Consider the following 27,912-nt stretch of genomic DNA (forward strand, 5'->3'; position numbering starts at 1 on the left):
AACTTTAGGGGCTTAATTACAGTATGGAGACAATACTTGTATTTGTACACAGTATGAGGCCTAATTCCAAACCATCATCAACTCATCCACTGAAGCATGATAAGACCTGCCTTACACTGAATATTCACAACAGGACACCCCTCTACCAACCTGCTTCAGTTACACCACAGTGCCTTCTGACAACAAAGATTTACAGTCACACCTGGGAATAGGAGCCAGTTCTCTTCTTTCAGAATTCACTGCTCAGCAGAGGCAGACAGTGAAGAGGATATGCACCTTTGATCGTTTGAGGAAAAGGGCATCTGAGCATCAGGACCTTACATTTGGCACAAGAATTATGGTCAACCAGGCAGCAGTGATCTCTGCCCTCCCAAATGCTTCTGGGACTTGAAGCAATTGAAGACCCAGCAGGGCATTGGCAAGATACTTTATTTAGAAATGTAGCACTGTAACTGGTCTCTCAGGCCCAACGATCCTACACGAATTACAGTTATGTGACCAATTAACCTTCTAATCCATATATCTTTGGAAAGTGGGAGGAAAATGGAGCACTTGGAGGCAAGCCGCACGTCACAGGTAGAACGTACAAACTCCTTACAGACAATGGTGGAATTGAACCGAGGTCACTGGTGCAGTAATAGCGTTATGCTAACCTCTGTGCTACACCATCTCCATATTCACTGGAAGGATAACTGAACTAATAACAATGTCCTCCCTCAGATCAACATCTCCACCATTCAGACTTGTTACACTTAGTCAGCTCCACACGATAGGGCAAACCATTCAAATTCCCAAGGAGCTTTGGCACAGAAAGAGATTACTCGGCAAAGAGAGGATACAGTTCAAGGACAGGCTGAAAGGCTCCAGGAAGAAATGCCAGATCCCCACCGCCCACTCCTATTCCAAGTGGAGGGGCATTTGGCATGGCATTGTGAAGCTGGAATACATTCATCAGAAGCACACAGAGGTCCTGAATAAATAGTGAAGGGACTGTACTATCTCATCGATTACCCACCCAACTTTTCTGTCGGGGACTTCCAGTCCCACCCGCACAGAAGTCTGCAGTTCCCACACTGCCCTCACCAGTCTGAAAAGATCATTGCAACTGTTAACTCAAATGCTTATTACAGAAAGTATGAAGTTATATTAGGACAGAAGCTAACATGTACAATTCAGCACCAAAACAATTTATATTTCCAAGTTACAGAAAAGTGTCAAGTTAAGATAAACCCTTCCCAATGAACTAGTAATTGTACAAAACATAACAGCAAATTAAGGGTTCAGGAGTCTGACTCTTCCAAAGTAACTGCTCCCTCTCCTGGCTTAATTGGTGAAAGGTACCAAGTAAATGGTCGGCATTATTGTGACTAAATTCTAAATGTGAAAGTGTATTAGTTTAAATTAGAATACCTTTATTTGTCCTTAAGACACAGGCGCTGAAATAGGCCATTTGGCCCATCTAGTCTGCTCTGCATGTCACACGTACGCACATCTAAACATATTCAAATTCATCATTTTGCATCAAAGACTAACACAAGCTGAATATCTGCTAGCAGCAGCCCACAAGTGTCACCATGCTTCAGATGCTAACCCAGCATTCCCACAATTTACTAACCCTTACTAATCGGTGCTTTCTGGAACTCTTTTAAGTGACTAAACAAGGCCAATGTGGGAACTGCAGACACTTCTGCAAATGGGCCAGGTGGTGGGCAACTGGGAAGTTTATGAGGTGGTGTGCACCTCCCAGTGAACTGCCTCGAGTTTCCCAACACCATCTAGTGCCTTGCCAGGGAGAGATGAGCAGCCATGTGGCTTGAAACTGTCATCCAACTGATGGGGTGCAATGGGTGAATTTCATCCTCAATGTCTCAATTACCAAACGGTGAGTCCCAAGAATAGGAAATGGTCCACGCTTGCCATGGTGCATTTGTGGATGTAGCTGCATGCTGTACTAGGGTCTTACCCCATTTATCTGACTGTTAAACATCAGCTTACATGAAAACTGGAACAAAGCAAAGCAGAGAATGGTACGCATAGCTGCTGAAGCACTGGATCTTACTCCCTGACCTTGCACATACAAGGTCAAACACCTCAAAAGTTTAAAGAGGGGGTATTTCATTGGAATGTATCAAATGTTTAAAGACCGAGACAGAGTAGATATGGAGAGGATGTTTCCCATAGTGGGAGAGTCTAGGATGGGAAGGCACAACCTCACAGTACAAGGATATCCCTTTTGAACAGAGATAAAGAGGAATTTCTTTAGCCAGAGGATGCTGAATCTATGGAATTCATCATCACAGACGGCTGTGGAGGCCACGTCATTGGGTAGGTTTAAAGCAGAATTTGATAGGTTCGTGATTAGTAAGAGTGTAAGAGTGTCAAAGGCTATGGGGGGGGAGGAAGGCAGGAGAATGGGGTTGAGAGGAATAATTAATTGGCCCTGATGGAATGGCAGAGCAGAGTCAATGGCCTAATTCTGCTCCTATGTCTTATGGTCTTAAAGAGAACTGACATAAATAATCATCTAAATGAAGACAATACCGACTTTTATTCTGTCTTTAGTTTCAATACTCTTTAAAAAGCTTTTATAACATTATCACCAGGAAAAATAGAATAGGGTTGTGGAAGCACCGATTTAACAGACAGATAGAATAATGATCTCAGTGCTAGCCCAGCTTAATTAACTGTTGTCAAATTCGTTTCTGCATACTATTAGTCCTAGTACTTTCCATGACTAGGTCATTAGTACATTCCAAAAATATTCCTTCCTTATTCAAAACAAAAGCCAGGAAAAGAAAATGTTGAAAGAACCATAATTAAAATGAACCTGTAAAATCTTTTAAGCAAATTGGTGCTGATGACAAGTTCTTTTAAAAGAACCTAAACAACTTGTTTGGCAGGGCATAGTTATCTACACACATACACATAGAGTACTGCCTCGCACAGGAAGGTTCCACTGCGATTAAATAATATTAGCAAGAATGTCGATTAAATTACAACCTTCTACCATGTGTCATCCATCTATTGTTTTTAATTTTCTATTTTCTATTGAATATTTCTCTTTAAAGAGCCAGTATCTGCACTATTGGCAAACTTGTTAGAGTCAGAGTACAGAAACAGGCCCTTTGGCCCATCTAGTCCATACCAACCTGATTTTCTGCCTTGTCCCATCTATCCACTCTTGCACCATAGCCTTCTAATCTATGTATCTATCCGAACTTCTCCTAAATGCTGCAATTGAACCCACATCCATCATCTTTGCTGGCAGCTCTTTTTATACTCCCACCATCCTCTGAATGAATTTCCCCTTCAGGTTCCCCTTAAATATTTCATCTTTCACCCTAAACCCATGTCCTCTTAGTTCTAGTCTCTCTCAGCCTGAGGGAAAAAAAAGCCAGCATCTATTTATCCCATCCACATCCCTCACAATTTTGTATACTTCTGTAAGATTTCCTCTCATTCTCCTATCACTCCAGTGAATAAAGTCCCAAGCTATTCAACCTTCCCCTAGAACTCAGGTCCTCAAATCCTGGCAACATCCCTGTAAATTAATTTCTATGGATCTGTGAGATGCTTTGGCATTCTTGCCAAACCAGAAGAGTGGATGGTTCCTGCAACATCTTCAACTCAGAAAAGAATTGATTAGTGAGACAGTACACTAATGTACTTACACATCGACTTTAACATTGTTGCATTGCTGCAAACCAACCACACACAACTTGGCTGTACAAACAGAATCATAGGACAAACACAAAGACACAGTTAAGAGCACGTCAGTGCAAAGAGACACTGCAGACCCCAATGTCTCACTCTTTTATTCTTTCATAAGTATAGATCAGACAAAATCATTTTTAATTGTTACATTATTGAAAAACCATAATTGTGGGTTTGAACCTTTTTCTTGACCTCTTTACAGGTTTTGATAGTGAATTCACTTTTGGCGGCTTGGTTCTAGATTTGAAATTGGACTCATCAGCCTTGTTTCCATTCTGAGCCTCACCTCCCAGGCTCTGCATTGAATCCAACTCCGGCACAGCATCATGCATGAACAGCTCAAAATCCAGATTTGGTTCATATCCACCAGGGATCACTTAAGCTACATGAACCTTTTACGATTTTGTCACCAATTTCAACCATATATCTCTCGGTTCCATAAAACCATGTCATGTTTACCCCTGCCCCCCCCCCCCACTGTGACAACTCAAATTCCTTGGCAGTAGAGTAGCAAGCAATCATTTTGCTGAAAACTTCTGCCCATCTATCACTATGACTCAACAGGTTCCATTCAACTCAATCCACTGTCTGACTATTAATGTGTGCCAGTTCTCCTCCTCACAGAAGTCTATATAGACTCTTTCTCAGAAAAGTTGGCAGTTCGTGGAAACCCTCATCAACATTATTTAAACAGAGGTCACATATTAGCTGCAAACAGGGTTTTCTTGTGGTAGCTGCAAGAGCACATCTACAATAGTGTTTTCTTTGATCCATCTACACTCCAATGTGTAGTCATATTGAAAGGTTCCTATTTTTGCAGCTTTAAGGCCACTGCAGCGGGACTTGCCAATGTGGGATATAATATTGACTGTAAAATAACTTTTATGGTCATCTCCTACAATTTTAGCATGTTTACTTCTCACTGCTTCAATGTCACTGTCCAAATGGAGGCCAGTAAACAAAACATCACACATTGGTTTGTAGATCATAAGGCTATTCAGCCCATCAGGTCTGCTCCACCATTCCATCATGGCTAATTTATTATCCCTCTCAACTCCTGCTTCCTCCCAGTAACCTTTGACGTCCTTACTAATCAAGATCCCAACTTGGCCTCCACAGCCAAGTTCACAGATTCACCACTCTCTGGCGAAAGAAATATCCCTCATCTATTCTAAAGGGGTATTATTGTATCCTGAGAGTGGCCTTTTGGTCCTAGACTCCCCCAATAGAGGAAACATCCCCTCTAAGTCCACTCTATCTAGGTCTCAATTGGTCTCAGTGAGAACTGCTTTCATTTTGATATTAACACTACGGTGTTCAAGGCAAAATTCAACCAAACCCCTCTTCTTGTGTGTTACAACCAGGATCCCATTAGAAAAAGGTCCACTTTATCCCTCCCTCCCCCTCCTGTCTTCTCCTATCATCTCGGATCTCCCCCTCCCCCTCCCATTTTCAAATCTCTTACTAGCTCTTCTTTCAGTTAGTCCTGACGAAGGGTCTTGGCCCGAAACGTCAACTGTACCTCTTCCAATAGATGCTGCCTGGCCTGCTGCGTTCACCAGCAACTTTTATGTGTGTTCCACTTTATGTGCTTATTTTATTTGTTTGTTAAACCACAATGACCCCACTTGGCACACCCCTAATCACATAAAAACTGACTGCAGTAATCACCATTTAAATCTCTTCCTTCTCAATTTTCGCACAGTCTCAGTCGCTCTTTGAGAAAACAGAAGCAACAGCAATGCATTCCTCTAGTCCATCCACCATCTCACACGCTGATCACTGTAACATCACCATAACTTGACACATCACATACCAGCTTCAACTCACGTGTTGTTCCATAACGAACAACAAGACCCCACTTTGCCAATCTTTTCTTGCATTTTTCACTTAAGCTCCATTGCATCATTGTCCACATCCATTTCACATTCTTTTCCAAAAGCTCATCGAAAGGTCTCAGCACCATAGAACCATAGAAACTACAGAACAGAAACAGGCCTTTTGGCCCTTCTTGGCTGTGCCGAACCATTTTCTGCCTAGTCCCACTGACCTGCAAACGGACCATATCCCTCCATACACCTCCCATCCATGTATCTGTCCAATTTATTCTTAAATGTTAAAAAAGAACCCACATTTACCACCTGGTCTGGCAGCTCATTCCATACTCCCACCACTCTCTGTGTGAAGAAGCCCCCACCTAATGTTCCCTTTAAACTTTTCCCCCCTCATCCTTAACCCATGTCCTCTGGTTTTTTTCTCCCCTTGCCTCAGTGGAAAAAGCCTGCTTACATTCACTCTATCTATACCCATCATAATTTTATATACCTCTATCAAATCTCCCCTCATTCTTCTACGCTCCAGGGAATAAAGTCCTAACCTATTCAACCTTTCTCTATAACTGAGTTTCTCAAGTCCCGGCAACATCCTTGTAAACCTTCTCTGCACTCTTTCAACCTTATTTATATCCTTCCTGTAATTTGGTGACCAAAACTGAACACAATACTCCGGATTCAGCCTCACCAATGCCTTATACAACCTCATCATAACATTCCAGCTCTTATACTCAACACTTTGATTAATAAAGGCCAATGTACCAAAAGCTCTCTTTACGACCCTATCTACCTGTGATGCCACTTCTAGGGAATTTTGTATCTGTATTCCCAGATCCCTCTGTTCCACTGCACTCCTTAGTGCTTTACCATTAACCCTGTATGTTCTACCTTGGGTTGTCCTTCCAACGTGCAATACCTCACACTTGTCCATCTGCCATTTTTCAGCACATTTTTCCAGCTGGTCCAAGTCCTTCTGCAGGCTCTGAAAACCTTCCTCACTGTCTACTACACCTCCAATCTTTGTATCATCAGCAAATTTGCTGATCCAATTTACCACATTATCATCCAGATCATTGATATAGATGACAAATAACAATGGACCCAGCACTGATCCCTGTGGCACACCGCTAGTCACAGGTCTCCACTCGGAGAAGCAATTCTCTACTACCACTCATTGGCTTCTTCCATTGAGCCAATGTCTAATCCAATTTACCACCTCTCCATGTATACCTCGCGACTGAATTTTCCTAACTAACCTCCCATGCAGGACCTGTCAAAGGCCTCACTAAAGTCCATGTAGACAATATCCACTGCCTTCCCTTCATCCACTTTCCTGGTAACCTCCTCGAAAAACTCCCAATAGATTGGTCAAACATGACCTACCACGCAGAAAGCCATGTTGACTCTCCCTAATAAGTCCCTGTCTATCCAAATGCTTATAGATTCTGTCTCTTAGTACTCCCTCCAATAACTTAACTACTACCGACGTTAAACTTACTGGCCTATAATTTCCCGGATTACTTTTCGATCCTTTTTTAAACAACGGAACAACATGAGCCACTCTCCAATCCTCCGGCACTTCACCTGTAGACAGCGACATTTTAAATATTTCTGGCAGGGCCCCTGCAATTTCAACACTAGTCTCCTTCAAGGTCCGAGGGAACACCCTGTCAGGTCCTGGGGATTTATCCACTTTGATTTTCCTCAAGACAGCAAGGGCCTCCTCCTTTTCAATCTGTACAGTTTCCATGATCTCACTACTTGTTTCCCTTAATTCCATAGACTTCATGCCAGTTTCCTTAGTAAATACAGACGCAAAAAACCTATTTAAGATCTCCCCCATTTCCTTTGGTTCCGCACATGGCCGACCACTCTGATCTTCAAGAGGACCAATTTTATCCCTTACAATCCTTTTGCTCTTAATATACCTGTAAAAGCTCTTTGGATTATCCTTCACTTTGACTGCCAAGGCAATCTCATGTCTTCTTTTAGCCCTCCTGATTTCTTTCTTAAGTATTTTCTTGCACTTCTTATAATCCTCAAGCACCTTATTTACTCCCTCTTCTTCTTTATCAGAGTTGCAATATCCCTTGAAAACCAAGGTTCCTTATTCCTATTCACTTTGCCTTTAATCCTGACAGGAACATACAAATTCTGCACTCTCAAAATTTCTCCTTTGAAGGCTTCCAACCTACCGATCACATCCTTGCCAGAGAACAACCTGTCCCAATCCACGCTTTTTAGATCCTTTCTCATTTCTTCAAATTTGGCCTTCTTCCACTTCAGAACCTCAACCCTAGGACCAGATCTATCCTTGTCCATGATCAAATTGAATCTAATGGTGTTATGATCACTGGAACCAAAGTGCTCCCCTGCACAGACTTCTATCACTTGTCCTAATTCGTTTCCTAACAGGAGATCCAATATTGCATCCCCTCTAGTTGGTCTCTCTATATATTGATTTAGAAAACTTTCCTGAACACATTTTACAAACTCTAAACCATCTAGACCCCTAACAGTATGGGAGTCCCAATCAATGTATGGAAAATTAAAATCCCCTACCACCACAACTTTATGTTTCCTGCAGTTGCCTGCTATCTCTCTGCAGATTTGCTCTTCCAAGTCTCGTTGACTATTGGGTGGTCTGTAATACAATCCCACTAATGTGGCCATACCTTTCCTGTTTCTCAGCTCCACCCATAAGGACTCAGTAGACAAGCTCCCTAATCTGTCCGGCCTGAGCACTGCTGTAATATTTTCCCTAACAAGCAATGCTACTCCCCCACCTTTCATTCCTCTGCCTCGATCACATCTGAAACATCGGAACCCTGGAATATTAAGCTGCCAGTCCTGCCCCTCCTGTAGCCAAGTTTCACTAATTGCTACAACATCATAATTCCACGTGTCAATCCACGCCCTCAACTCATCCGCCTTCCCCGCAATACTCCTAGCATTGAAATATATACACCTCAGAAGATTTTTACCACCACTCACAACCTTTCTATTAGCGGATTTGCTTGAACTTTCAACATCATTTATTTTCACCCCAGCCACACTGTCAGCTCTGGCACTCTGGTTCCCATCCCCCTGCAAATCTAGTTTAAAGCCTCCCCAATAGCATTAACAAACCTCTCTGAAAGGATATTGGTCCCCCTGTAGTTCAAGTGTATCCCGTCTCTCTTGTACAGGCCCCACCTGTCCCAGAAGAGGTCCCAATTATTCTGAAATCTGAAACTCTGCTCCCTACACCAGTTCCTCAGCCACTTGTTTCTCCTCCAGAGCATCCTATTCCTACCCTCACTGGCATGTAGCACAGGTATCAATCCTGAGATTACCACCCTTGAGGTCCTGCTTTTCAACTTCCTACCAAACTCTCTATACTCACTGTCCAGGACCTCTTCACTCTTCCTTGCTATGTCATTGGTACCGATGTGCACCACGACATCTGGCTGATCACCCTCCCACTTCAGAATGTCATGCAATCGATCAGAGACATCCTTGACCCTGGCACCCGGGAGACAATAAACCATCCTGGATTCTCTGTCACGACCACAGAACCTCCTATCGGCACCCCTAACTATCGAGTCCCCTATCACTACTGCTCTCCTCTTTTTCCCCCCTCCCTTCTGCACTGCAGAGCCAGACTCAGTGCCAGAGATCCGGCTACTGCAGCTAGTCCCAGGTAAGTTATCCCCCCCAACAGTATCCAATGCAGTATACTTGTTGTTGAGGGGAATGGCCACAGGGGAACCCTGCTCTGCCTGCCCTTTCCTCTTCCCTCGCCTGACAGTGACCCAATTTCCCGTCCTCTGCTCCTTTGGTGTAACTACCTCCCTGTAGCTACTATCTATAATCTCCTCATTCTCCCGAATGATCGACAGGTCATCCAGCTCCTGCTCCAGTTCCCTAACGCGGTTTGTTAGGAGCTGCAGCTGGATGCACTTCTTGCAGGTGTCATTGTCAGGGACACCGGAGGGCTCCCTGACTTCCCACATCCTGCAAGAGGAGCATTCCAACATCCTGCCTGGCATTCTCTCTACGCTAGACAATCTGAATAAAAAACTTACCAGAACCTACCCTGGCCTCTGTTCTCGCCGAAGCCTGTTGAGCCAAAGCCGTCCCACTCTGACTCAGTCCACTCCGATGATGGCCACTACAACGATGGCCGCTGTATATGGTGGTCTGCTTTTTAAACCTTGGCGCGCTACGTCACGCGCCTGCGCAGTGCAGACCCTCCTCCCCGAGCAGTGTTTAAGAAAAAAAAAATGACTTTTTCTACCCGAATTCTTCCACTCTCTTCTTCAGCTGCTTGCTTCGACTGAAACAAGAATCGTTGAAATTTTCTCTTTTTAAACCTTGGCGCGCTACGTCACCATTCTAGTCAATCCAATTACTCTTGAAGTTGTACAAAAAACAAACTGCTGGAGGAACTCAGCGGGTTGGGCAGCATCTGTGGAGGGGAGTGGACAGTCAATATTTTAGGTCAAAACTCCTTATCAAATCTAGCTAAAGGGTCCTAACCCAAAACACTGACTCCCCATTTCCCTCCACAGATGTCCAGATGAAGGGTCTTGTGCTGAAAGTATGTTGTCAATTTCCCCCAATGCAATGTGCCCGACTTGCTGAGTTCCTTCAGTTTGTTCCTTGCTTCATACTCCAGAATCTGCGGTCTCTTGTGTCTCAGTTTCTCATCATGGTTCTTTATAATACAAGGGATTGGTCTGGGTTTGCAGCTAATCATTTTTGTGTCTGACCCAAAGCAAATGTCTGGAAAGAGTGCTGTGTCAGTCTAGCCATCCCTGAACATGTAGTCATTTTCAAGGTGTAACTTGGGAACATCAGTGCTGGGAACATTCTTCCAATCTCACTGGACTCCCCTCACTCCATCCTTGGGAACATCAGTGCTGGGAACATTCTTCCAATCTCACTGGACTCCCCTCACTCCATCCTTTCCATAAAAGCTGGCCTATATCCGTATCCTGCTAAATGATGGGTGACTGCCCTCTCTCTCTTTGCAGTGCCATACGCAACTCCTCATCAGAGAAGTTTTCCAGTGTAACAGTGCTTTAGACCATAAAACATAGCAGCAGAATCAGGCTCTTTAGCCCATCAACACTGCTCTACTATCCCTTCATAGTTGATGTATTATCCCTCTCAATCCCATTCTCCAGCCTTCTCCCCTGTAATCTTTGATGCCCTGACTAATCAAGAACCTATCCATCTTTGCTTTAAATATACCCAGTGACTTTGCCTCCACAGCTGTCTGTGGCAATGAATTCAACAGGTTCACCACTCTCTGGTTAGAGGAACTTCTCACTTTTGTTCTAAAGGGATGTCCCTTTAGACTTTGTTAACAAAACCTGCCTGTTATCAGTCTTTGGCAGCTTTGATTCAAACTTAAATGGTTGTTAAATTACACCTTTCCTTGGAAGTTTGTTCGTCTACTTCCAGTTCTTCTCATGGCAACGATGTTAAACAATAATAAAGTGTAGTAGTAAGCATAACACTATTACAGTGTCCGCTATCAGGGCTTGTTTCCCACCGCTGTCTGTAAGGAGTTTGTATGTTCTCCCTGTGACTGTGTGGGTTTCCTCCGGGTGCTCTGGTTTCCTCCCACGTTCCAAAGGCATAAGGCTAGTAGGTTAATTGGTCACATGAGTGTAATCGACGTCGCTGAGCCGTAAGGGCCTGATACTGAGCTGTATCTTGAAATAAATATAAGTAAATTAATATAGCTTCTTCAGCCTGGAAAATAATTAAAGTCATATGTTCACGTCAGTGACTGCAAATCACCAGGAGATGGCTCCAGCTTACCATCAGTCAGCGATCACTGACAGTTTCTAGGAAAGATTATATTTCCCCACAATTCAAAATTCAAAGTCCATTTCCAAACCACTTCACCAATGATCCACAAATGATCTCCTCTGATATCCAAGTTTACTTGCTAACTAACGTTGGAGTCTCTTTGTCCTGGCTCTAAACAGTTGCTCTTCCTTAAGAGCTTTCATGATATTAAGAACTCAGACACTTAATGTCATGAAAGCATGATACACATGCAGTGCCATGTATCTGAATCGTGTCAAATATTCCATTCCATACTCCTCGTCTCCCTGCCCCCATCATGTCTATTCCAATGATCAGACTTCCCACATCAGAGCCTTAGAGATAGATTCCTCTCTCCTTGTCCTTGGCTTTCTTTCATAGGTGACTGGAATTTCAACTGCATTTCATTTTCCACACCATCCTACTGATTCTAGAACTCCCATTATCATCACTTTCCATCCTACTAGACTCCATACTCTGTAATTTTCTATCTCCTTCAAGAAGATTCCACTTCCTGACACATCATCTTCCCTTTCTGTATCACAAATGGACCATCCTCCTCATGAATCCCTGGTTTGCTCTTCTATCTCCAACCATTCCCCTGTTCATGACACTTTTCCAAACAACAGCAGGAGAGACCAATCATACCCTATTACCTCACCCCCACCCCCCCATCACACCATCCAGCAACCCATGAAATCCTTTCAAATGAAGCAACAACTCACGTGCAATTCTTCCTCTTGTTGCTGCATTCAAAGTACATTTATTATCTAAGTATGTATACGCTATACAACCTTGAGATTTGTCTCCTTACAGGCAACCACAAAACAAAGAAACCCAAAAGAACCCATTAAGAAAAAAGATCATCAAGCACCCAATGTGTGGGGGTGAAAAAACAACTTGTGCAAACAAACGACTGAAATTCATGGAAGTGAGTCCACAGCCACGAAGCCAGTCATCACTGCAGCCAATCAGGTAGTCCGTTAGTGGCAGGCCACAGCCTCAGTTCAGCGCACAGACGAGTAAATCTCGCAGGGCAGCAAGCTCGTGAGCTTCAGTACTCATGACACAGTTTCCATCATGTTGAAGAAACTAAACACCATATAGGTGACTGCTTTGCAGAACACCTATGTGCAAGAGCAAGCTTAAATTCTAATCACTGGTCAATATTATTTTCCATCCCGTCTGTCTCTTACTGTGGCCTCTCACACCTGCTTCAAAATAACTTCAAGCAACAATATCCCACATGTTGCCTGGAATCTTTCAGACCTTGGGACTCAGTATCGAATTCAACAATTTCAGATAACCAGCCTTCCCTGTTTGAACAGTCTGGTGCAAGTTCACTGATCGATAACACCAACTCAGCCTATCTATCCCCATTTATGCTGCCTGGCCTGCTGAGTACTTCTAGCATTTTGCTCTTATTCCACACCTTTTTTTTCAAAAACTGAAGCTGCTTTGATTTGTCTTATCACCTGATTGCTCAAGATTGTTCAGGCATGTTTTTTTTATCGCCGCAGGATGGGTGTTGTATTTCCATGTCAGACGATGCATTCACTCTCATCAATCTACTGTCAGAGTCGGATGGCGACAGAGATTTTTGCAGACCCAGGCGACTTCTTCTAGTTCATCTGCAAAACAGCTTATTCTTCTTTTCTTATGTCGCTCTTTCCTTTTCAAGGTGGCTGGGGTCCTGTTGCAGTCAGTGATCTACGGCTGCAGCTCAAACTACGGTTCTCCACCAGTGGCGCGCTCTCATTCTCACTGTGTGGCCTGGCGTTTCGATATTTCCAGATGCCCTCTGGAAGATGTGCGCCTTCGGGGAGCGTCCCCGAGGATGATCCGGTTCCTCACCCACGTCGCCAACTGTAGCCTTGCAGGAGACTGAAACATCGAGACGGGAGGTGGTGTGCACTGCTGTTGCAAGAAGGCCCCTGCACTCGAGAGATCCCCTCACCCCTCTCTCTCGATGATGAGTGAGAGCCTGTCGGTCCTCGAGCCGGCGTGGGGGGTGGGGGGGGGGCGGCTCAGAGAAGCCTGTCTGAGATTCCGAAGTGTTGGGAGTTTTTCTGATGGACTCTGGATCATGGTCTCTTTGGGGGCTTTGCTACTGCTTGTATGGGGGGGGGGAGCATGTGGGGGGAGGGGAAGGATCAGTGCTTTGGCTGCTGCCTGTGCGTGAGGGGGAAGGGGGGATTTTGGAGTTCTGACTTTTCTGTCATTCTTTCTTTATTTTTTTTTCTGTTTCCTGGAGGTCTGTGAAGAGTAAGAATTTCAGGCTGTACACTGTACACATTCTCTGGTATTAAATTGATCTATTGAACAGTAAAGTGTGTATTATATCAATTACATAAAGGAGAAATAAATGGCAAAATGGTAGGTCAATAAAAAGTTGCACTAGCTTACCCCCTTTCTGGAGCAGATAAATTGGAACAATATAAAGTATGACATGCTGGATATAGTAGATCTCCATCTCAAAAGGAAGCTGGACAGGAAAAAATAGAAAAGACTTGTCAAACAACAATGCTCTTCTTAATCTAACACTTCAACCGTTAGATTAGCAAGATCCTATCACAGTGCTTGCTTTTAAAGGCGGCGTCCAACTCATGAAGCTGCTTCATTAAAGCAATGTGTAAAGCAAGGCCAACATTAACGTCACACTGATACAACACCAACCTTTTCAACAAATGGAATCACATCTCTTGCATTCTGTACCATGTTACATATTTGTAATTACTATGAGTAAGATTTTTTTTGGAGAAACAATTTCTCCTGTTGTCATGCTCAGCTCCCGACACAGAAGGCCGCAAGTTTGTCCAAGCTGCTGATTTACCGATCGTGGGGTGCTTCCTGTGTGTGGCACTGGGTACAATCTGTAGAACAGAGAGCCATGTGTTACACAGCTGCTTTGGCGTGAACCCCGACACCACACTCCTGCCCAGACCTTCTCGGCCAATGGATATTTCTCAAGGAGCTGCATGTGTCCATGTCCTGTGTCTCTGGGATTCCAGCTGTAAATAAAGGCTTTGCAGATATTCCATCCTAACTGACCAAATCTACAGGAAGTGGCAGATACACTCCAGTCCATCACAGGCAAAACCTCCCCATCACTGAGTACATCTACACAGAGCGCTGGCAGCATCCCTCATCATCCAGGCCATGCCCTCTTCTTGCTACCGCCATTAGACAGAAGGTACAGACACCCCTTAGGTCTGAACACCACCAGGTTCAGAAACAGTCAGGCTGCAACCATCAGGCTTCTGACCCAGACCCAGCGTGGGTAACTTTAATCACCACTTCTCTGAACTGATTCAGAGACCGACAAATGCACTATCAAGGACTCTTTACAACTCATCTTTTCAGTGTTATTTTTAGTTGCACATTCTGTGTTCTTTTGTACGTTGGTGTTTGTCAGTCTTTGCTTATTACAGTTTTTCATAAAATTCCATTCTTTGTTTTTCCCATAAATGCCTGCAAGAAAATGAATCTCGGGGTATTACCTGGTGACACAAGCACACATTGATAATAAATTTACTTTGAAATTTGAATGAAAGGCATTTTTCTGCACAAGCCTTTTTACAAGGAACAGTTGTTACAGCACACTCCCACTTAACTGGACGTCCCGCTTCCAGACAGACATACTCCTCCCCTGCCAGAGGCACCTCCTGCCCGCCCAAGAACCAGGACACGTGCTTGAGTATGCACCAACACTTCAGGGCTAGTTATCATTCAACCATATACAAATACAGCTGAACTAAACAGAGTTCCTCTGGGACCAAGGTGAAGGACACAGGACCAACAGCACACAGCACATAGAGCTACGACTGTGAGAAGATATACAGTCACACAAAAAAATTAAAGCCCAAGTCCCGCAGTGGCGTGGCCTATAGACTGATGGTGCATGGAGTGTTGTCTGAGTCCAGCTCATCTTCCACTGAGGTGCCACAAAGTGTCCAAGATGACAACCTACCTAGCATGTCACTTAACTTCATGGAAATGTATATAAAAGGAAGAACAATCATGCAGATGTAAACTTAATCTTGATAATAAATGGCACCACAATGTGCCACAGACTGTACAGAATGTTTTGTGCATTTGCAAAATGTATAAAGTACATTTATGGATATTGAAATGGACCGGGGGGTGGGGGGTGGGGGGAGGCAGCTACCCAATGATAATCCTGATGACACGCATCTGGTATGGTAAATTGGACTCAGACTGCACAATCTACCTTGTTATGATCTTGCACCTTATTGTTTATCTGCACAGCACTTGCTCTGTAGCTGTTACACTTTATTCTGCATTGTTATTATTTTACCTTGTTCTGCCTCAATGCACTGTGTAATGATATGATTCTGTACGAACAGCATGCGTGACAAGCTTTCGACTGTCCTCCGTACTTGTAACAATAATGAACCAATTCCAATTCACAACATCTCAAGCTCAACAAATAGCAATCTCCTCCCTCAGATACATCCAAACCTGACTCCTTAATATTAGCTCTGACTGGATGCCACAGACAGATAGCAACAACAGTGCTTTGCACATAGGAAACCAATAAAAGTTTCCATCATGAGCTGGATAATCTTCCTTTCTGAGACAACTGAGGTTACCCATTAATCTGTGCACAGACTGTGACTGGGGTTAATTCCCACCTTAGGAGACAATGGCGCCTAACGGTGACTCCTTTCCTTGCATCTTCGGAAATTTCCACCTTTAATATCTCTATTGTTCCATTTTAGGGTTCTTTTGAAACTGGAGGTTTCCGTTGTTTGCGGGAATGGGACCCGTTCTTGGGGTTCCACGACAGGCCGTTATTTGACATGCCAAGGGTTTGGCCTGAGAGTCTCGATCGTGTTCAGAAGCCTAAGATCTCAGGGCTCTGGAGACGGGCAGATCGAGGGTTGGTGTCACAGCAGGAGACTCGTGTGTTGTCGGGGAGGCTAGAAAATCTTTCGCTGTAGGCCCAAAGACCCAAGGTCTTTGCGATCTTTGGACACAGAACTCAAAAAAAAGTGACGAAACGGACTTTTAACATCGTAAACCAGTGGGTTGTTGTTATGTCTCCCGCCCGCTGTGAAAATGGGGGACACCTCCCTCTCCTTTGCCAGGGAGAGAGAGAACCTGTGGTTTGTCAAATTTCAGATGAAATGCGAAGCCTTTGGGGTAATTTTGGTCTGTGTTTTTGCTACTGCTTAGCATGCACTTGGGCTCGGTGATGGTACCGATCCGCTTTTTTTTGCTGGTGGGGGAGGGAGGGATCGTTGCTCGCTGCTGCTTACGTGCGGGAGGGGGGACTTTTGGGTTCTCATGTTTAACTGCCGTACATTCTTTGGGGCACTTCTCTGTTTTTGTGGATGTTTGTGAAGAAAAAGCATTTCAGGATGTATATTGTATACATTTCTCTGACATTAAATTTGACCTTTGAACCTTGAATGACTGTCTGTAAGGAGCTTGTACATTCTCCCCGTGACCATGTGGTTTTCCTCTGTGGGTCATAGAGTAATAGAACAGTACAGCACAGACGCAGGCCCTTCAGCCTTTTCTAGTCCATGCTGAACTATTAACATGCCTGGTCCCATCGACCTGCACCCAGACCATAGCCCTTCATTCCCTCACATCCATTTACCAATCCAAATTTCTCTTAAATATTGAAATCAAACCCAAATCCCCCACTTGCACTGGCAGCTTATTCCATACTCTCACCACCCTCTGAGTGAAGAAGTTCCCCATCATGTTCCCCTTAAACATTTCACCTTTCACTCCTACTCCATGAACTCTAGTTGTAGTCTCATCCAACCTCAGTGGAAAAAGCTTGCTTGCATTTACCCCATCTATACCCCTCATAATTTTGTATACCTCAATCAAATCTCCTCTCATTCTCTTATGCTCCAGGGAATAAAGTCCTAATCGATTGAACCTTTCCCTATAACTGAGGTCCCCAACTATAACTTATTTCCTCTCACATTTCAAAGACACGTGGGTTAAGGTGAGAAAGTCGTAGGTATGTTATGTTGGCACCAGAAGCATGGCAATATTTATGTGCTGTCCCCAGCACATATCATCAAGTTTATTATCATTTCACTATATTACATATATTGTCAAACAAGACAATGTTTCTCCAGACCAGGGTGTAGAGCAGAGCAGTAGACATAACACACATATAACACAATAACTATTAAATATTAAATCTACAAATGAATTACACATGGATAAACAAAGTACATAATTTGCATAAATTAAATATTATAGGCTATAGTACAAATAATTTGGTGACACTTCAACTGTGATGTGGCAGGGAGCTCAGAAGCTTAATGGCCTGAGTTGTTTCCCATCCTGACCGTTCTTGTTTTTATGCATCGGAGTCTCCTGCCTGATGGTAAAATGTCAAAGAGGATGCTGGATGGATGGGTGGGATCCTGGATAATACTAAGGGCCCTATGTACGCAGCAAATATCCCTGATGGATGGTAGGGAGATCCCTATGAACTTCTCCATCAATCTCGCAGTCCTTTGTAGGGACTTCTGGTCCAATGCTCGACTTCTCCCTTACCAGATGGAGATGCAACTTGTCAGGCCACTCTCAATGGTGCTCCTGTAAAATTCAGTTAGATAGGGGGACGGGCCGAGGGAGGACCTCACGGCTCAATCTTCTCAGGAAGTGGAGGCACTGCTGTCTGTGCCTTCTTATTCAGGGAGGTGATATTGAGGGACCAGGTGAGGTCGTCTGTGATGTGAGCCCCCAGGAGCACTTAACTCTCTCTCTGGAGGAGACACGTATGCACAGAGGGGGATGGTTCATCTGCACCTTCCTAAAGTCCACAATCATTTCCTTGGTCTTCTCCATGTTCAAACTCAGGTGGTTTTTCTCACACCAGTCCACCTGCTGCTCCACTTCCTCTCTGTACTCCGCCTCATCATCGTCATTGATGAGGCCAACCACTGCTGTGCCATCCGCAAACTTGATGGCACGGTTTGAGCTGAATATTGCAACAGAGCTATGTGTCAGCAGTGTGGATAGCAGCAGGCTGAGCGCAAAGCCCTGAGAGCGCCTGTGCTCCCCGCGGTTTTGCTGCCCATGCCCACTGACTGTGGCCTTTCTGTTACCAAGTCCAGGATCCAGCGGCGGAGGGAGGTGTTGAGACCCAACGAGAACAGTTTCCCCACCAGCTCCTGCATTATGATGGTGTGCACGTGGCCAAGTGGTTAAGACATTGGACTAGCGACCTGAAGGTCGTGAGTTCGAGCCCCAGCCGAGGCAACGTGTTGTGTCCTTGAGCAAGGCACTTAATCACACATTGCTCTGCGACGACACTGGTGCCAAGCTGTATGGGTCCTAATGCCCTTCCCTTGGACAACATTGGTCTCGTGGAGAGGGGAGACTTGCAGCATGGGCAACTGCTGGTCTTTCATACAACCTTGCCCAGGCCTGTACCCTGGAGAGAGAAGACTTTCCAGGTGCAAATCCATGGTCTCGCAAGACTAACGGATGCCTTAAAAGGCCGAAGTGAAGTCTATGAACAGCAGCCTGGCATATGAGACCCCATTTTCCAGGTGGGACAGGACAGAGTGGAGGCATCATCAGTGGATCGATTTGAGTGATAAGTGAATTGGAAAGGGTCCAAGGCATGAAACGACACATTTCATTTATGTTTCCATGTTTCAATGTGCATGTGGCAAAAAAAAACTCATCTTTAATCAGCCTCAATGAGCAGTTTGAAAACTCCTCCATCAGTCAGTGCTCAAGTTAAAGGAAGTTTTTTTTTCATGCAAATGGAACTTGTGCTGCAGCATTAGCTGAAGATTGAAAGATAAGCTTTATATGTCACACGTACATTGAAACATACAGTGAAATGCGTCATCTGCTTCAATGACCGACATAGTCCAAGAATGCTCGGTGGGCAGCTTGAAAGTGCTGCCTTGCTTCCTGCGCCAACTTCCTAACCCACAGGTCTTTGGAATGTGGGGGGAGACCAGAACAGTCAGAGGAAACGGGGAGAACGTACCAACTCCTTACAGACAGCGGTGGGAATTGAACCCTGATCGCCGGCACTGTAAAGTGTTACACTGACTGCTACGCTACTGCGCTGTCCCCTTCAGCTATCAGTTTCAATGAAGCAGGGGTGGGTAAAGCCCTGGGAAAATTAGGGCTCATTCAAGTATTTAAACTTAAGAGAAAGACCGCTCCCTGTTCAGCAGTCCCTTGCTCAGACTGAGCTGCTCTCAGCAAGGCCACGTGGAGGGGCTGGCCTCTGCTGTTCTGGCCCCGATCCTTCTCACGGTGAATCAAATGCCAAGTGGCCATCGGGCAGCAGTCGGGTCAGGTTTCTATGGCAGGACTGAATCTAAACACAGGGGTCGGCTTTTCAAACTTGGGAACCGATGGGCACCAACACCTTGGAGGAGTTAATTTCACTCGGAGGAAAGGAACTGACAAAGGGAGGGAGAACAGACGAGCAGACATCTACTGGTGCTTTCACCCTAAAGGGGCCTCAAACTCTGGCTCCGACCACAATGCAGCAGAGGGCACGGTGACATTTCAAATCATCTGTAAACAGACACTACAGCACAGCGGCGTGGGAGCTAGCCTGCTGCCTCAGAACTGCGAGCCCCAACCTGATCTTAGGTACTGTCTGTGTGGAAATTCTGCAATCCCCTTGCGACCACACATCAGGGGCTTTTCCCCTGGGTGACTTGGCCTTTCCTCTCATATCCCTAAGATGTGCTGGCTTGGTTAATTACCTGCTACAAACAACCACCTAGGGGCAGATAGTGGAAATAAAAGGGGTAGTTGATGGACATATGAGTGAATTGAGTTGCAGGGCTGTAATGAAATTAGCCAGGCTTTGTGGAAAAACTGATGGGATTGCCCAACATCCCAGGCCTGAGAGCATATCAAAAGCATCAGGGCTCAGGTCTGAGAACAAGGAAATGAGCCGCGATTTGGCCAATTTAATGCCAGGCCGGATCGAGAAGGTCAGAGTGTCGGGCTGGCAGCAAGGGGCGGGCTGGGGCTCAGCTCACTGTTCAGCGAGGTACACTCCTCTCTGTGCTGAACTGAGGCTGTGGTCTGCAACTAGTGGGCTCCTGGATTGGCTGCAACTGGCGTCGTGGCTGTAAATTCACGCTTGTAAACTTCAGTCCTGAATGCTATTAGCTTAGTTTTTATTGTTTGCATGATTTGTTCTTTATTTTGCACGTCGGGGGTTTGACAGTCTTTTTCAATGGGTTCTATTGGGTCTCCGTATGTTGTGGCTGCTGTAAGGAGACAAATCTCAAGGTTGCATATAGTACACATACTTTGATAATAAACGTACTTTGAACCAGCAATCTAGAGGCCATGGCACTCAGGGACTAAAGCTATATAATTTTTCTTTGAAACTCTAATGATTTTCTGCTAGAATAATTTTAATAATGAAGTAGAATAGAAGGGGGGGGGGTGAAAACAGTAGCATAGTGGTTAGCACAACACTTCACAGTACCAGCAACCCAGGTTCAATTCCCACTGCTGTCTGTAAGGAGTGTGTGTGTTCTGCCTGTGACCGTGTGGGTTTCCTCCAGGTGCTCCTGTTTCAGCCCACAGTCCAAACACTTAGCAGTTGGTAGGTTAATCGGTCATGGTAAATTCTCCCATAATTAGGCTAGGATTAAATCAGGGGTTTCTGGATGGGGTGGCTCAAAGGGTCTACTCTGTGCGAATCACCACAAATGCTCTCCCACAAACATCGGCAGGAAATGTTCACATCACAAGATTTGTACCAGCAGGCCAGCCTCAAGAGCACCATATAACATCAAATGAGGCAAGCATTCTGCAGGCTGCTCGGGATTGGAAAATGGACGTGGACCTGGATAGAAAGCTTGTGTTCCCCCCAGACATTGCGGCTACAACACTCCAGCCAGACGTGGTCCTGTGGTCCACAACAGCCAAGCTGGCATATGTTGTGGAATTGACAGTACCATGGGAAGATGGTGTTGAAGAAGCTCATGAGAGGAAAAAGAACAAGTACTCTGAACTGGCAACTGAAGCTGCCCAGAATGGCTGGAAGACCAAGATTTTCCCTGTAGAAGTGGGATGCAGGGGATTCATTGCTACATCTACGACCAGTCTATTGAAGATGATGGGGGTGAGGGGTCACTCCCTCCAACAAGCAATCAAGTCCTTGTCAAACTCAGCAGAAGAAAGCAGCAATAGGATTTGGATTAAAAGGAAAGACAACAACTGGGCTGCAAGATGAAGACAGGAGGGTATGGAACTGATGGGGGTGTATCTGGGACGCCAGGTAGCACTGTTGAGCCCTCTGGAGACGTCGTGGGCTTATCAACGAAACGTCAAAGAAGGAGGGTGCCCACCTGATGACCCCGATGACGTACCTACCCTCCCTCCTTGTCACCACTCCAAGCCCACTGCCAACATCAAGAGTGCCGACTTCCCATAGGGATTGAAACATCAAGTCCTAGTAGCTCTACTCTACTGTATCACAATAAATAAATAAACAAAAACTGTAAGTTCCATATGTGCTGTGTACTGTGTTTTGAACCATGGTCCCGGGGAACGCTGTTTCATTTGGCTGTGTTCATGTATATGGTTAAATGACAATTAAACTTGAACTGAGTGGCTTTCTTCTGTGCTGCACAAAGTATATGGTGCAAGAGGGGCAGGCGCAATAAAAACCATATACGCAATGTCTATACAAAAGTAAATGAGGCTTGCTGAAACTTTCTTGAACAGGAAATAGGAGTTTCCTCCTTTCCAATGTAATAAAAGACTTTATCCTTCTTTATCACGCACAATGTTTTTATAATATGAAAACAACCAACAGTAACGTTGCACACAGCTGACCCAGTGCCCCCGTTACGGGAGGGGCTGCGCTCCTAGAAACCAGACTGTATCGTGATTTCCATCAAGAAAGCAAGATAACTTTTCTGATGTTGTGTTTACTTTTCTACCCCCACACTATTTTTGTGACAGCAAATTTTATTCCATGTCATGGCTTCTGAGCGTGCATCAAGAAACACAAGTTGGAAAAAACACATTGTGATTTATTTCTTCCACTCCCATGCACAGATTTCATGGGAGTCACCTGAACAGCACCAATGAATGGACCAGCTATTTTGGTTTTCATTTTTTACTAAATCAATTGCACAATTGCCGTTGAACTGAAAGAGAAATGCAGAACAAGATAGATATACACATTAAATGAAAATTTAAACCCAGATTTTCCAACCAGAATTATGCAGAATGAGACTGTTTGAAAAACTGGACTGCATTTGAAAATGTCAAATCTCTGAAATTTTGACGAAGTTGTCTACGAATGGCTTGAATTCTGCAGAGAGCAACCCTCAGTTTCAGGGATATGGACACAAAATACACTAGTACAATACCTCCTGTGCCTAATAAAGTGGCCCTGAGTGTATGTTCATAGACTTCTGCTGCTTTAGTCCATCCACTTCAACATTCAACATGTTATGCACTCAGAGATGCTCTTCTGCATACCACTGTTGTAACAGGTAGTTATTTGACTTACTGTCATCTTCTGGTTAGCTTGAACCAGCCTGGCCATTCTCTTCTCACCTCAACAAGGCTTTTTCGCCCATTGAACTGACCCTTAACTGATGTTTCTTTTTCCCCATGCTGTTCTCTGTAAACGCTAGAGACCGTTGTGTGTGAAAATCCTAAAGAGATCAGCAATTTCTAAGATACTCAAACCACCCTATCTGGCACCAACAACCATTCCACAGTCAAAGTTACTTCCCCATTCTGTTGTTTGGTCTGAACAACAACTGAACCTCGTCACCGTAGCTGCATGCTTTTATGCATAGAATTGCTGTCACATGATTGGCTGATTAGATATCTCCATTAACAAAAAGATGTACCCAATAAAGTGCCACTAAGTGGCATCCACATTGGAACTTCAAGCAGAATGTGTTGAAAAACCCAATCATTTAGTACTAAATCACTTAGTCTAAAATAGCCATATGGGTATTTGAGCACAACCTGTGAGAAGCCAGTTTAAAGCAGCACATTGTGAAATGTAGCAGCTAAAACAGCTCTGAACATTTTAATTCCAGAGCAATTTAGTAGTTGCCTTGGTGGGGCAACAAGCAAGGTGCTGCAGGAAATCCGTAGGTCAGAGAGCTGATGTTTCAGGCACAGATTCTTCTTCTGGACCGACTCTGGCACCTGCAGTCTCCTGTGTCCCAGGATGACTTATAGGGGACGGCTTGCATTCTAATTTAGCCCAGCTAGAGATTCTGGCAATGCCAATGCTTCCAGCACAATCCTACCCACATGGAAAGTGGACACTGAGTGAAGGAGAAGCCCAGCAATGAATGCAGCTACAAAAAACCAAAACCACAAGTTACTGCAACGAAGAGACACAGGCAGTGAAAATGGCACAGCTTGTTTTCACTCACTGTCAGGAGTTGAGTTTGCTGGCAAAGCCAGCGTTCCTTCCCCTAGGAATGTGGAGGCATGCCAGCCTCTTGAACAGCTGCAAGGCATCTGTGTTAATGTAACACCTTTAATACAAGTGGAAACTCTGGCCAGGGTTCGGAGGAGATTTACCAGGATGCTGCCTGAACTAGAGAGCGTGTCTTAGGAAGAGGTGGGGCTTTTCTCTCTGGAGTAAAGGAAGATGAGAGGTGACTTGATTGAGGTGTACAAGATAATAAGAGGCATAGATCGAGTGGATAGCTGGAGACATTTTACCAGTGCAAAAGTGGCTAATATGTGGGGGCATAATTTTAAGGTGATTGGAGGGAAGTAAAGAGGTCAGAGGCAAGTTTTTTGTTTTACAAACAGGGTACCGGGTTGATGGTAAAGGCAGATACATTATGGGCATTTAAGAAACTCTGAGATAAGCACACAAGACCATAAAACTTAGGAGCAGAATTAGGTCATTCAGCCCATTGAATCCACTCCGCCATTCCATCATGGCTGATTTACTATCCCTCTCAACCCCATTTTCCTGCCTTCTCCCCATAACCTCTGACACCCTTACTAATCATTATCAACCTCCAATTTCAATATACCCAATGAAGAGGCCTCCACACTATGTGTGGTAATGAGTTCAACAGATTCACTATCCTCTGACTATAGAAATTGCCCTTCATCTCTGTTCTAAATGGGCATTCCTCTATTCTGAGGCTGTGCCCTCCGGTGCTAGACTCCCCCACTAGAGGAAATATCCACTCTGTCTAGGCCTTTCAATATTTGATACGTTTCAAAGAGATCCTCCCCTCCCTCATTCTTCCAAACTCCAGTGAGTACAGGCTCAGGGTCACAAATGCCCCTCATATGTTAACACTTTCATTCCTGGAATCATTCTCATAAACCGTCCTTTGGACCTTCTCCAATGCCTGTACATTTTTTTCTAAATAAGGGGGCCAAAATTGCTCACAAGTATGGTCTGACCAATGCCTTATAAAGCCTCAGTATTACATTGTTGTTTTTATATTCAAGTCCTCACCAACTCAACCTACAATTTAACCATCAGCGAATCCTGCATGATGACCCTTTGCACCTGACTTTTCAATTGTCTCTCCGTTTAGAAAATAGTCTACATCTTTATTCCTTCTATGAAAGTGCATGACCATACACTTCCCTACACTATCTTCTATCTGCCACTTCTTTGCCCATTTTCCCAATAGTCTAAATCCTTCTGCAGACACACTGCTTCCTCAACACTGCCTGTCCCTCCGCTTATCTTCGTATCGTCCCCGATCTTGGCCACAAAGCCATCAATTCCATCATTCAAATCACTGACATACAGTATAATGTGAAAAGAGGTGGTCCCCAACACCAACTCCTGCGGAACTCCACTAGTCACCAGCAACCAACCAGAAAAGGCCCCCTTTATTCCCACTTCTTGCCTTTTGCCAGTCTGCCAATATTCTACCTATGCTGGTATCTTCCCAGTAATACCATGGGCTCTTAACCTAGTTAAGCAGCCTCATATGTGGCACCTTGGCAAAGGTCTTATGAAAATCCAAGTAAACAACATCCACTGACTCTCCTCTGTCTATTGTGTCTGTTAGTTCCTCAAAGAATTCCAAAAGATTTGTCAGGCACAATTTTCCCTGAAGGAAACATGATGACTACGGCCTATTTTATCATGCACTCCCAAGTACCCTGAAATATCATCCTAAATAATGTACTCCAACATCTTCCCAACCATTGAAGTAAAGCTAACTGGCCTATATTTTCCTTTCTTCAGCCTTCCTCACTTCTTATAGAGTGGAGTGACATTTGCAGTTTCTTGTCCTCCGCACCCATTCCAGAACATAATTATTCCTGAGTGATCATTACTAGTGCGTCAACAATCTCTTCAGCTACCCCTTTCAGAACCATGGGGTATTGTCTATCTGGTCCAGGTGACACATCTACCTTTAGACCTTTCAGCTTCCGAAGCACATTCTCCTTAGTGATATCAACTACACTCACTTCTGCCCCCGACACTTTCCAATCTCTAGCATACTACTCGTGTCTTTCACAGTGAGGGCTGATACAAAATACATTAAGTTTGTCCGCCATTTGTCCCCCATTTCTACCTCTCCAGCATCATTTTTCCAGCAGTCCAATATCCTCTCTCACCTCTCTTTCACTCTTTACAGGTCTGAAAAATATTTTTGCTATCCTATTACTGAAATAGACATTCAATGGAGAGTATCCCTGTGGCCATTCCTCTCAGTTTGGGTGCAGAATGCAACCACCCAAACTGGACCCCCTACTGTTCGTCTACCGACACAACCGATCGACAGACAATGCAATAGCCACAGCTCCATACACCGTCCTTATACATCTGGAGAAGAAGGATGCTTATGTGAGAATGATGTTCTTTGACTACAGCTCAGCATTCAACACCATAATTCCATCCAGGCTCGACAAGAAGCTCAGAAACTCGGCCTTCACCCTGCCTGGTGCAGCGGGATCCTGGACTTCCTGTCAGGTCACCAGCAGGTGGTGAGAGTGGGCTCCCTCATCTCTGCCCCTCTGACCCTCAACACAGGAGACCCTCAGGGCTGTGTCCTAAGTCCCCTCCATTACTCCCTGTATACCCATAACTGTGTCGCCACCCACAGCTCCAATCTGCTAACTTTAAATTTGCTGACAGTACATAGATTGGCCTAATCTCAAACAATAACGAGGTGGCCCACAGGGAAGAAGTCATCACCCTGATACAGTGGTGTCAAGAAAACAACCTCTCCCTGAATGTCACAAAAGCAAAGGAGCTGGTTGTGGATTACAGGAGGAATGGAGATGAGCTAACCCCTATTGACATCAATGGATCTGGGGTTGAGAGGGTAAACAGCTTTAAGTCCCTTGGGATCCACATCACCGAGGACCTCACGTGGTCTGTACACACCAGCTGTGTGATGAAAAAGGCACAACAGTGCCTCTTTCACCTCAGATGGTTGAGGAAGTTTGGTATGGGCCCCCCAGATCCCAAGAACTTTTTACAGGGGCACAATTGAGAGCATCCTTACTGGCTGCATCACTGTCTGGTATGGGAACTGTACCTCCCTTAATTGCAGGACTCTGCAGAGAGTGGTTCGGACAGCCCAGCACATCTGTAGTTGTGACCTTCCCATGATCCAGGCCATTTGCAAAGACAGGTCTGAAAAAAGGGCCTGTAGAAACATTCAGGACCCAAGTCACCCTAACCACAATCTATTCCATCCAGGAAACGGTACTGCAGCATAAAAGCCAGGACCAACAGGCTCTGGGACAGCTTCTTCCACCAGACTATAAGACTGATTATCTCATGCAGATTTGAGTGTATTTCTATGTTACATTGACTGTTCTATTTATTATAAATTATTTATTATAAATTACTATGACTGCACATTGCACACTTAGACGGAGACGGAACGTAAAGGTTTTTACTCCTCACGCATGTGTAGGATGTAAGAAATAAAGTCAATTCAGTAATAAGTATACTGCCTTGGATACTTTTGGTGGGGAAGCAACCTACCGGGTGGGGGGGGGGGGGCGGGGACCGCAGTGACTGGGTCTGTGGCACCGAGTCTGGGTTCTGCGGCTCAGAAGGGAAGTGGGGAGGCGTTGTTGAGAAAAGGAATGCAGTGCTGATAGAGGAACAGACAGAAGATTGCAAGAGACAGCCGGATGGTATGTTGCAGGTCATAGAAAAATGGAGCGCTACGTTGGAGGGAAGGGTTAAATTGGTTGTAGGGTGAGTTACAACATTGTAGGCTGAAGAGCCTGTATTATGTTGTACTGTTCTATGTTCTGTAAGTGAACGGTGTAGAAATCCATCCTAACAGAGCAGTAACCAGCATTCTATATCTGCCGTCACATAAAGGCCAGATTTCTCCCCTGAAGGGTACTGGGGAGTTAGCAGGATTTTTACTGAGAGATCATTTAGCAGTGTCTCCGGTTTGTACGCTCAGCTTTCCAGATTTCTCGATGAGTTGTGTAACCACAGCACAACACTGTGAACATTCAGCTGTGCCCACTGTATGAATCACCTCGCTGACATTTCTCCATTCCCGCTGCACATAATTCCCCTTCCAGTCTTACATGC

At 44.7% G+C, this 27,912-nt stretch overlaps 1 protein-coding gene across 2 annotated transcripts in view; it reads right to left on the minus strand.

The window, feature by feature from the left end:
- Window positions 1-27,912, minus strand: part of LOC134353396 (transmembrane protein 164) — a 153,505-nt gene that overhangs the window by 53,444 nt on the left and 72,149 nt on the right. For both annotated transcript variants that reach the window (XM_063061421.1, XM_063061422.1), the window contains one exon: window positions 13,776-13,854. In XM_063061421.1, the coding sequence (XP_062917491.1) occupies window positions 13,776-13,854 (79 nt within the window). The remainder of the gene's footprint in view (window positions 1-13,775; window positions 13,855-27,912) is intronic.

This window comes from Mobula hypostoma, chromosome 10, assembly GCF_963921235.1.
Source record: "Mobula hypostoma chromosome 10, sMobHyp1.1, whole genome shotgun sequence".
NCBI classification, from domain to species: Eukaryota; Metazoa; Chordata; class Chondrichthyes; order Myliobatiformes; family Myliobatidae; genus Mobula; species Mobula hypostoma.